The sequence below is a fragment of the Corythoichthys intestinalis genome, chromosome 2, assembly GCF_030265065.1.
Source record: "Corythoichthys intestinalis isolate RoL2023-P3 chromosome 2, ASM3026506v1, whole genome shotgun sequence".
Taxonomy (NCBI): Eukaryota; Metazoa; Chordata; class Actinopteri; order Syngnathiformes; family Syngnathidae; genus Corythoichthys; species Corythoichthys intestinalis.
The window spans coordinates 51,456,268-51,468,706 of record NC_080396.1 but is presented as its reverse complement, the minus strand read 5'-3'; the positions used below and the strand labels follow the sequence as shown (position 1 = coordinate 51,468,706).

At 39.9% G+C, this 12,439-nt stretch overlaps 1 protein-coding gene across 5 annotated transcripts in view; it reads left to right on the top strand.

Annotated features, from left to right (window-relative positions):
* The window catches only part of LOC130912252 (uridine-cytidine kinase-like 1), a 29,286-nt gene that overhangs the window by 1,053 nt on the left and 15,794 nt on the right, over nucleotides 1-12,439 (top strand). For 2 of the 5 annotated variants that reach the window (XM_057830187.1, XM_057830185.1), the window contains exons 1-4: nucleotides 3,052-7,961; nucleotides 9,929-10,122; nucleotides 10,915-11,021; nucleotides 12,167-12,337. In XM_057830187.1, coding sequence (XP_057686170.1) covers nucleotides 7,894-7,961; nucleotides 9,929-10,122; nucleotides 10,915-11,021; nucleotides 12,167-12,337 — 540 coding nt within the window. In that variant the 5' untranslated portion in view covers nucleotides 3,052-7,893. Of the gene's footprint in view, nucleotides 1-3,051; nucleotides 7,962-9,928; nucleotides 10,123-10,914; nucleotides 11,022-12,166; nucleotides 12,338-12,439 lie in introns of those variants that run through there. The other 3 variants (XM_057830188.1, XM_057830186.1, XM_057830189.1) reach the window with 2 other exon arrangements.

Genomic DNA, 12,439 nt, shown 5'->3' with positions numbered 1-12,439 from the left:
GAATAATGTGTTCTGTGCCAGTAGACGCAAACCTACCAAGTATTAATCAGTGTTTCCTCAGAATCTGTTAAAAAATGATTTCTAGTTTGGATGTTATGATAGTGCATTCTCTGATTTGGATCCAGGCAGCATTTAGTTCTAGCAGTTATGGTGTGAATGTGAGACTGAATCATTGTCTCTGTTATGCATTTTTTGTGGGGCATTTATAGCGGACAGGAACTGTTAGTTACAGCAATCTAAATGTGATTATTATGCATGAACTATATGTACTGTAAATAGTATTCTGCCTTTAAAATACATATTTTGGGACTATTTTAACACATTACAGAAAATATAACGTGAGAATGTCAAACACGCCACGGTCCACTGTTTTTTGTTTTTACCCGGGTTTTTGCATGGTTTGTAAAATAAAATGTTGTCAAGTGATGTCTTGTTAAACTACAAAGACAGTTTGAAATTAATCACTAATGAACTTTTTTAGACCGCCCAGAGTAAGGTCACAAGTTCCCCCTTTATAGACCATCCGGAGGGAGGTCTTAAGTTCTCGCTTCCTCTTGGGGAGGATGCCAACTAAAATTGCTACTCCTCAGTTATTTGTAGACCTAGGTACATTCTAGGTAATTGGAGCCAAAAACAATTTCATCAGATTAATTAGATCAATTAATTGTGAATTTAATATGCTATTCCTCCTTTATAAGTGAATGGATCACAATGAAATGTGGTAGGTATATTCCAGGGATATATAGTTGTATAGTATTTGACCCTCAGAGTCCCATTTCTAGTGTTTTGTCTCACGGCTGATTAATTAAATGATTTAATTGTGGGCTTATTGTTGCCTGTATGTTTCTAGTTAGTTTCTAGTAAGCATGGCCTCTCTTTGGCCCCTTTAGGACTTATATCCTGGTAAATTCCCGTCCAAGGTGACGCGAGATTTTGCCATGTCATGACTTTCAGACATTGGGAGATGCCCCGGGAATAACCCAGGTTGGACATTTTCATACTTGTCCCGTGTTGGCGACTTGACGCTCTCTGTGCGGGGAGGGCGGGATTTTATAACCCAGAGATTACGTCATTTTTGGTTAGCATCGGCAACAAAATAAAACACACTTTTCCAAAGATGGACGATGAACTGTCTCTTGTTCGGCTCTAAGATCCAGTTGCTTTTTAATTTTGTTGTTTCCAGTTTAATTTTGACATTTCCAGCTTGCCATGTTTATAATTGCAATGTTTGTTTACTGCATTTCCTCTTACTGCGATGAAAGAGGAAATGATGATCGGCACGCCATGATATTAACGTGATCAGCCTTTACGCTGTGACACCGGAATTAATCGGCTGCTTTCACACATGTAGCATCCCGCGTAAATCCTGGACAGTATACTAGGACATCACCCGCTTAATCTGCGTGTCAGTTGACCTAGAGTTCAGCGTAAGTCTGAAAGGGGCTTTTGTTTGTGCCTTTGATGATTCTGGAGGTGAATGAGACATTCAGGGTGAGGCCCAGGCAGCCGTCGTTGTAATGATTATCCAACTGATTATTCCAATGATTGGAAAAACATTTAGTTAGCATTTAAATCAATTGCAAAATCTTTTTATTCATTCATTCCCAATGCCGCTTTTCCTTTTAACTACGGGCAGAACGCAGGGTACACCCTGAACTGGTTGCCAGTCAGTTGCAGGCCACAATGAGACATACCACCATTCACGCACACACTCATACAGTGTAGCAAAGAAGTATTTAGTCAACCACCAATTGTGCAAGTTCTCCTACTTGAAAATATTAAAGAGGCCTGTAATTGTCAGCATGGGTAAACCTCAACCATGAGAGACAGAATGTGGAAAAAAAAAACCGAAAATCACATTGTTTGATTTTTAAAGAATTTATTTCCAAATTAGAGTGGGAAAAAAAGTATTTGGTCACCTACAAACAAGCAAGATTTCTGGCTGTCAAAGAGGTCTAACTTCTTCGAACGAGGTCTAACGAAGCTCCACTCATTATCTGCAATAGGTAAAACGCTAGGTGTAACGAAATCAACTGTGGGAGCAATTATTAGAAAATGGAAGACATACAAGACCACTGATAATCTCCCTCGATCTGGGGCTCCATGCAAGATCTCACTCCGTGGCGTCAAAATGATAACAAGAACGGTGAGCAAAAATCCCAGAACCACAAGGGGGGACCTAGTGAATGACCTACAGAGGGCTGGGATCACAGTAACAAAGGCTACTATCAGTAACACAATGCGCCGCCAGGGACTCAAATCCTGCACTGCCAGACGTGTCCCCCTGCTGAAGCCAGTAAAAGTCGGGCCCGTCTGCGGTTTGCTAGAGAGCATTTGGATGATCCAGAAGAAGACCGGGAGAATGTGTTATGGTAGAAACACAAGTTCTCGTGTTTGGAGGAGAAAGAATACCGATTTGCATCTGAAGAACACCATACCCACTGTGAAGCATGGGGGTGTAAACATCAGTGGGGCTGTTTTTCTACAAAGGGACCAGGACAACTGATCTGTGTAAAGGAAAGAATGAATGGGGCCTTGTATCGAGAGGTTTTGAGTGAAAATCTCCTTCCATCAGCAAGGGCATTGAAGATGAGACGTGGCTGGGTCTTTCAGCATGACAATGATCCAAACACACAGCCAGGGCAACAAAGGAGTGGCTTCGTAAGAAGCATTTCAAGGTCCTGGAGTGGCCTAGCCAGTCTCCAGATCTCAACCCCATAGAAAATCTGTGGAGGGAGTTGAAAGTCCGTGTTGCTCAACGACAGCCCCAAAACATCACTGCCCTAGAGGAGATCTGCATGGAGGAATGGGACAAAATACCAGCAACAGTGTGTGAAAAGCTTGTGAAGAGTTACAGAAAACATTTGGCCTCCGTTATTGCCAACAAAGGGTACATAGCAAAGTATTGAGATGAACTTTTGGTATTAGCCAAATACTTATTTTCCACCATAATTTGCAAATAAATTCTTTAAAAATCAAACAATGTGATTTTCTGGGGGGTTTTCCACATTCTGTCTCTCATGGTTGAGGTTTACCCATGTTGACAATTACAGGCCTCTCTAATATTTTCAAGTGGGAGAACTTGCACAATTAGTGGTTGACTAAATACTTATTTGCCCCACTATACATATGGACAATTTAGAGTGTTCAATCAGCCCTACCATGCATGTTTTTGGGATGTGGGAGGAAACCCACATAGGCACGGGAAGAACGTGCAAACTCCACACAGAAAGGCTTGAACAGGATTGAACCCTTGAGCTCAGAACTGTGAGGCGAATGTGCAAAGCACTCAGCCACTGTGCCACCACAAAATCTTTTTAATTTCAGAAAATAGGGAAACATTGTTGATCAGTGTTTTTCAAAAGAAAAAACATGATTAAAAAATGTCCCTTTGTTTTTTATTCATTCATTTTTAGATGCACCGAAATAAAAATGATTTCTTTAGGCCTGTCCGTGAGCCCCACCTCTGGTGAATAGTTACTTTCTATATTTCACATTTTAGCAAGGAAGCAGTTCACATTCTCATGCAAAGTTATCCCCCTCAAACACTGGTAAACAATTCCTAAGTCTATCTGTGATGTGAATATGTTTGTGTATTTTGCTGCGGTGTGGGTGTCGGAGGAGGGGTGTCAGCTGATGATAAGGGCGGGAGTGTTGGATTTCATCATGCTGTTTATGAAGGGTAGGGGCGTGTGTGCGTGTGTGTTCATGGTTGTAAGAGAGACAGTGCAAAGAGAGAGAGACTTGTGAAAAGATAGTGTTGGGTTTCATACAGTGTTGCCAGATTAGGCGGGTTCCCGCCCAATTGGACTCCTAGTCAAAATGGATTGGACGTCTATCGCTGTCAATGGCAGCCAAATAGCTAATGATATATCGATCTTTATAAACTCACAATGCAACAATGAGTTAATGTGTAGTTACTTTGGTAATGATTAATGTGAGTTTAACTTCACAATCTTAGTTATAGTATGAAAATAAATATACATGGGGCCAGGCCCTGAGTGGCTAATCAGGAGGATCGGGATAAATCCCGGTGGAACGGCCGGTCAGAAGGGTCGATCTGGTCCGGGTTTTACACATTTTAATGCGACATTATTCTAATTTTTTTATTGGTATTTATTCATGACATTTGGTATTACTTACATACTGTTACCGCTGTCTCTGTGGGCTGTCTTTAAAATATATAAATATACAGTAGGCTATATATTTTACATTTATATATGTATTTTTTTCAGAAGCATCCTGACGTGTGCACGGTCTGTAGAGTCTGTATTGTGCCAGATGTGCTATTAGCTCGGTGCCGTGCTGGATCATTCATGCATTAAAAGAGCTAGGGTGGAGCTGAAAAAATAAGAATAAAAAATAGAAAAGGCTTGTAAAAGAATCGGCAAAATGTGCAAAAATAGCAAGTTTTTTAACACAATGAGCTCGCGGGCTCAAACGACAGAGGATTACAATGAAAGTGGTGAGGCAAGACGACGAATAAAATGCAACTTTGCAAACCGTGTGACATGACAACAACATATAACTGTGGAAACTATGGCTTGTTATAGCACCTCATCAGAGAGATGCAGCAACAAGGACCAGCCGTGATGAGAACACCATAGGTTCAGAGCAAGGAGGTAGGATTGCAATTTTCAGTGAGTGAATATTAGAATTAATATAATCAATTACGTGGCATCTTAAAGTGCCATAATATTGACTTGAATTGATCAGAATGCTTTGTTTAAAAAAAAAAAAAAAAGGAGGACGGGGGGAGGTCTGTTACGTTTTATGCCTTGGAAACTATATGTCTGTAAGTATTGTACAACTGTGTGTTTGAAAGGAAAAGTTATTTGAAAGTTCATTAATAAGTCCTCTTGTATGGAAACTAACCTATACTTAATAGCCTGTTGCTCAAGTGAAGTGTGGCGTCTACATGGTACAGTATTTGTATACCGGTGTGTATTGTGCACTTGTGTTGAATGCATGCATGTTTGTTACAGTTTCACAAATTTAAACGATTTACCCATCCGTCCGTCCGTCCGTCCGTCCGTCATCTACTGCCTAATCCGGGGTTCATACAAAAACAAGAAAAGACCAAGCCTTGTGTTTTATTGGAGGACATTCAATGTTAGCTAGCTGTCAGGGAGTACACACGGAAATGCACTGTTTTAGACAGTAAACCTATATATATGTTTGTATTTTTTTAAGAGCTTAAAAGTAACAAAATAATCCAGAAATACAATGGCATTTTCAAAAGAAACAAAAATATACACGTTTTATCCTCCGAAACATTGGAAAAAGAGGAAATACAGCACTGTAACATGTTTTGAACTTTTGTTCAAATATTATATATGGCGGAAAACACTCAGGTGACTTGAAGTTCCGCTCTGAGACCCCAATTTGGCCAAATTTCAAAATTGTCTGATATGCATGTGTGATATATCATTGGAAAGCTTAAAATCTCAATTTTTGGGGGGGAAGAAAAATTTGAACAAGAAGGCATTAAAAAAAAAAAAAAAATTTTAAACAGCGAAACCCTAACTAGAGGTGAGAGCATGAGAGAGCATAATTAAAGACACCATGATTTTAACGAGCTATTATCGTGTACACACCTTGATCCAAAAACTCCATGTAGCATGTATCATAGAGTGTCAAGACACAGATGTGAATGGTCACAGCCGGATTTTTGGGGGATATTATGGGTGAAACATGGTAATATAACAAGGATCGCGATGCAGAAATCAAGGACATGGTAGAGATTTTCTTTTTCATATATTTCCCCTTTAAAAATTTTTTTTCCCCATTTTTTCTTTTTTTGGATAGATTATTTATCATCTAACATATTGGGGAAAATGCAATAGTGACAAAAAAAATACAATTAATCGATAGTTATGAGGTAGATATCCGAGACTTATTTACAGACTCCATTTTTTTCATTGTGTCGTAATTTGTTTGAAAGTTTAAAATATCCGAGTGAATAATTTTTTTAAGTCGTTTTTTTTTTTTTTTTTTTTAAATGAAATATTAGACATCAATTCATGATTCATTCATTCATTCATTCTCAGCTAAAAATGACAGACATTTTGAATAATAAATATAATTACTTACCTTCTTTCTATGGCTGGGTTGAAACAAAAGCGACGTCTGTAAATGGAGGTTCCCAGGGTAAAACGGACAAATTAAAAATAGTTCGGGGGCTGAATGCGCCATGAATCTGCAATGGCTGTATATAGACATATTGTTCTATCAAACACAACAGTTCTTTTGATTTAAAATACAGCAGTATATTTTAAAGAGGAGTGCATGAGCAGAGACTGCTTTTTCAGTCTTGTCTGTGTTTGGTATTATATCAAGACTGCTGCGTCACCAGTAGATGGATGGCAATGTAGTGGAAAAGCGCTATACAAGTATAACACCATTTACCATTTATCGGCAGACTTTCAAAATCACATGACTCGGACTCGAGTGCAAAAAATATGTGACCAGGACATCCCTACTTTAAATGATATAAACAGGCCGGTCTGAGGCATGAAATTCCCGGGCAGAAAATGAGTCCCACTCCAGCCCTGCATGGGACTATGTAAGGGAAGCATCTGATCTTAAAGGGAAATTGTAATTTGGGCTGGTTTTTATTTAGCTGGGTGGGATTTATGTGATGTGATTGTTAGTGCTGCAACGATTAAATTATTAACTCGAGTATTTGATTAGAAAAAAAAATTCTAATAAAATTTGCTGCCTTGAGTATTGGTTTAATTAAAGTGGCGTTGTAATGGTTTGTTTTGAAAGTGTTTGCATTTAGTTTTATTGATTTGGGTGGATACACTGCCCTCTAGTCGGCCTCATTTCACATGGCTGAATCCAGTTGCTCCCTGTTAAGACCAACATAAGCTAAGTTTTTGTTTGAACTGTTTTTTTTTTTTTTTTATGCATTCATAATTTAGTTTAAAGGTACATTTAGCCGTTTTTTGTGGGAATATGTGTTTGAACTATTTGTTAAGAGCATTGTAAAAATAAAAATAAAAAGTTGACATTTTATAGCATTTAAACTAGTGGACTTTTGCTATGTAAGTTAGTCAATTGTTTTTATACCGTTCGAGGCTCAGGTCAGGTATTTTAATTTTTTATGTCACTTATCCGATTACTCGATTATTCGAACTAACGAGGTCATCGATTAATCGACTACTAAAATAATCGATAGCTGAAGGCCTAGTGATTGTGCTGGATTCTTTCTTCCGAATCTGGCAACCCTGGTTTCATCATAACGTGCGTGTCAGAGAGGAACTGAAGCACTCTAAGTCACATGAGTCCCTCCAGAGAGAAAACACTACTCCTTCCCTCCCGCCGTCCCTCCATTTTCCCCTCAAAACTGTTTAGACTATTTAGACACTCGCTTAGAATATCAACTTGCTTGTTCTATTTGGTCCTTTTCTCGGCCTCGGTCGCGATCCTCCTACTTATTTCAGCCCAAGCTGTACCGTGCACGCGCACTGTCAGGCGCAGATGTCGGGCGCGTACTGACGTAAACCGGTAGTCTTTGGCGAAGCTGCCGCTATTAATATCGCCTAATGAAGTTAGTCGTCAAGGCGGGTCGTCCCCTTGCATTCGCTGTCAGTGGGGAGGAGGAGGAGAACTGTCGAGGGTGCTGTAGTTTGACACCGAGCGCGCCACAGTGCCTCCCTCCTCCTTGCGCTTCTGCTCCGTCGAATAGAAGAAAACAGAAAGCATGTTGTAAAGTTTCGTTTCTCATCCAAGCCGCTTACCAGCCCCCCTTGTTTCGCTTACCGTTTCTCTTATTGATGCGCTGCACCACAATCGCAGCACAGTATATATACACATATACGAGTGAGTGTGTCCGTCTGCAGTTCAATCAAATTAAAGTTGTGGAGTATCTTGGGTGAAACTCTACGTATGAGCTCTCTACCAAATTACCCAGGAGCCAGAATATCTGGCTGCTGGACGCTGACATCTGATGGCCGGTAAGTGCACTTTATTTGATCATATTGTAATATCGTATCGTTTATCTCATTGTAGTAGTGAATGGTTTTCTATGTGTGATTGACTTGTTGTGACCAGTCCAGGGTGTAGTTTGTCTTTTGCATCAAGTCAGCCTGGATAGCCTATGATAAACAGCAAAGAAAGTTCTCTCATATATTTTTGCTAGTTCTTAGTTCTCTCATATATTTTTGCTAGTTCTTATTAACTAATTGCCTGTCAGTGACAACGGTAGACGTCCAGTTCTTTCAGTGCAACTAATAGGGAGGGCTGCCAGCGACTGATTGCTGCCAGCCTCTCCCAGTCAAAATGGATTGGATGTCTTGCGCTGTCAGAGGCAGCCAATGAGTAAATTAGTTCTAAACTAGTGTGTAGCCCTCTTTATAAAATGTAAACCCTTCAGTAATTCTTTGTTGTACTCAATACTTTCTTGAGGTGCTTGTTCACTATCTTTGTTTGCTTGTAGCAACTTGTTTGTTATGTTCACTGTGGTGTGTGAGCTGTTTTTTTTTTCTTTCATTCCAGTATTTATCATATCTGCACTAATGATTACAAGACGTGAATACAAAACAACAAAACAATCCTTCTTGCCTGGGTTTAACTCAAGTACTGCGAGCAGCCATTAAGTAACACAGACAGACACTTTAAAAAGAAACTTTTCAAAATAAGACAGTTTTGCTTCGACTAATGTTGTCCTTGGTAAAGATTTGTGCTTTACGGTACCCTTGACGTCTTTGCACAATTGATCAATGTGTACACTGTAAAGCATGCAACTGTAAATGCAGAAGTACGTTATTGAGCATAGTCACCAGTGCTAATCTTTTATTGCACACAGGTCTGGGTTGAATAGACAACCCACCAAAGTAGCTGTTGTGTGTCTGTATGCGTGAACCCTCCCAGACGCAGTCCATGCTGAGGTGACCCTTCTGCGATAAGATAAATGCTTGGGTGCTTCACCTCTAAATGATTGACAATATGCCCGGGGAGGGGTGTTGACAATATAAAGGTAGGAGAAGAGACCTTAGAGGGAAAACTGAGAGATTTTCATATGAAGGCATCTATACGGTGAATTGATGGCAGATAGCTCTTTACAGTCCTCACTGGGAGAAGTTTGGATGTCTCGCGTAATGCAGTAAGTTTAGGTCCATCAGGATAGGCATACTATGATCAATGTGAATTGCTAAAAGGTAACTTTTTTTTTTTTAAATCTCGTGCTTTGTTATTATGAACCTGAATTTTTTTTCACACCCGATGAGTAATTGTTGTCAAATTTCAAACTTGGAAAACTTGATTACATCTCATTGAGATGACACACTGTGGTTTCAGGCATTTTAGCCTCACTCAGAAATCAAAATGTAGCACGCACATTACTCAGAAGCACATACAGCTGAACTGTTGTCATGGATTCAGGCCGGTTTGTGTACTTTGGCACTTGTTGCACTTAGACTACAGTAGATTGGACAAAGCTTTTCTGCAAGTAAGAAGTAAACATTAACCCTCACTACGCAGTAGCTTAGTACAAACGGAGTCTTGTTTACTGTTAACATGGCTACCAGTCACACAATGATGAGCTGGTTGTCTTGGGAGTTAAGTCTCTGTCATATACTAACCTTTTCACCATTACAAACCTTTTATATGCTGTACACAAACCTTTTCGGGTAACATTTCATTTCTTCAACTGGGATAACTGTCAAAAGAAGCTCAACTGTCATTTTATTTAAAACAAAAAAAATTCTACCTACCCTTACAGGAGACACAATATAGTCAAACTTTGTCACTTTAGCCATGTTGCACTGAGCCGCTTGGATAGAGATAGGTGTACTGTGATTGATTAGACCTGTAAGCTTCTACTGCATACTAAAAAAAGACCTGCACAGGTAAAGTCTTAAGTGTCAGGATTATTCCTTCTGACTAAAGAAAGATTACAACATCCTCTGTTGTGTCTTCCAAGCGGAGCTGGCGAGGGATCACTGGACCGCCTACTGCCCTCGGTGAGCACAGGCCTTTCACCCCGCAAAAGGACCACCAGTCAGTGCAAGTCTGAGCCGCCTCTCCTCCGCACCTCCAAACGCACCATTTACACCGCTGGGCGTCCTCCTTGGTACAACGAGCATGGCACACAGTCCAAAGAGGCCTTTGTCATTGGTAGGACGATTCATACTTGTTAAGAAATAATTATATCGGAATTTGAGTTAATCAGGCCAGATTTTTCAGACATTAGTGTTTATCATACTTGTTTATTGTTTATTGCCATAATCAACCACTTGTTTGGGTCGTTCCTTTTTTAGACAATGGGCTTGTTTGTGTGATTGCAGTAGCATGCTGATGACGCTACTATAGTAGATGCAAGCCATTCCTTCTCGCTGTTTGTTATTGGTCAGATGGTAACCTCTGACAGATGCCGATACCATATACACTGTATCTGTTCTCGTACTCGTAAAGACACTTTGATACTACGACAGCCGATACCCTTTACTAGCCTGTCATATACTATACTATTCTGACCTCCTTGAATATGCAGTGTGCATTTTGTCAAATAGTAAACAGAGCTGTGTGATTTCTGAAAGCTTTTTGCTGACACTCCCAGTTGAAGTTCACAGTAAAACCAATACAAAATAAAGATTCCACATTCTATATTGAAGCAAACACACAGCCTCTTGCAAAAGTCTGCTAGCACTACTTTAAGGCTAATTGTAATTGCAACGTGTAGATGGATGGCATCGCCTTCTCAGTTTTAAACTTTAGATTGTTCTAATATATATATATATATATATATATATATATATATATATATATATATATATATATATATATATATATATATATACTGCTCCAACAAAGCGCATTATATAAATAAGATTCAACATAACACAAACACTGCATGCTACTGTCTATTATCATAACACCATCTACTGTTATGTCCACATTGTGTCTCAGGTCTGTGTGGTGGAAGTGCCTCGGGAAAGACAACTGTTGCGAGAAAAATCATCGAAGCCCTCGACGTTCCTTGGGTCGTCCTCCTTTCCATGGACTCGTTTTACAAGGTATGCAATAGCTTGCAGCTACACATCATCATTAGAGCTTTCCACTGCACGGCCCTCAAGACGACATTTTAACAGGAACTAACCTGTTCTTCCTCCCACCCCTTTATTTAATCTCTGTCCGGTCTGACAGGTTAGTACCCCCGAGGCCTTAACAAAACTTAATTTGTTGCAGGTAAATCGAGTATTTTATTTTAGGTGCCAGAGTGATGAGATCTGAAGTCATGAATTTCATATTAGAATATGGAAATGTCTCAGAAGGGCAAAGTGTGTTGTGGAGTGCCATCGGTCCTGCGCCTCCATGTAACCACCCACTGTGATTATGTAACTGTCACTGTGATCATTGGCACTGGAGGCCAGCACAGGTGCCAATTTTCACACTGTTATGGCCAGGGGGCTCAACATCTGAAACATTGCTGGAATGTGTCTTAAGTTTAAATTAACACACTCATTAGAGTTGAGTCAAATGGCAAATGTAAAATAATGTTCTCGACTCATTTATTTACTGAATGAATGGCTTGCCCGAACATCCTCAACGTCCAAATGCAAGGCAGCTGTGTGTTTTCGTGGCTGACCACCTGGTGCAGAGGTCACTGTTGCACATGATGTCTCCTAAATTTAGTTCTACCCACTTCTGCTCTTAAACAGAAATCTGTGTGAGCTTTTTCTTAACTGTTGTTTCACATTTAGAGGTCTGGCTGTAAATTTGTGATCAAGCAGAAGCACTTTCTTTTGAGACCCATGACCCCAGTTTCATACATAGTAATTGGAAGTGATTCCTAGTCATTAAATACCATAAGAGATGCTATTTAATGCAACAAATGTTATTACCCCTACAAGCAACATAAAACAAATTTTAGATCAAAGTTCAAGCGCTTTAATATCAACTGCAATGACAAATAACATAAAATTACGCTGAATGAGGATACCTAAATGCATTCTTGACAACAGGTTGTCTTGTACTGGTATATTGTTGGATATATACAGACCCTGGTGAATAAAGTAAATTGGGAAGAAAAGTAGCAGGGTTTTATTTTCAAAGTCATGTTGTTCCAATGTTCTTGTAGTGCTTGGGCAGTGGAAGCAGGCTTTGCCATAATGCTGTACATGTGTTATTAATGAAGCTTGGTTCTGATGGTTACCCTCAGGTCCTCTCTTCAGAACAGCAGGCCCGGGCAGCCAGTAACAATTACAACTTTGACCACCCTGATGCCTTCGACTTCGATTTACTGACGCACACACTGCGAAAGCTCAAGCAGGGCAAGAGTGTCAAAATTCCTGTGTATGACTTTACAACTCATGGACGACAGAAGGAGTGGGTAAGGATGAACGTGCACTTTGCCAGATCATCAACAATTTGTGGGATTTTAAGTAACGTCACTTGCAACATGGCTTCCAAGCACACGCACAGCGCACCCACA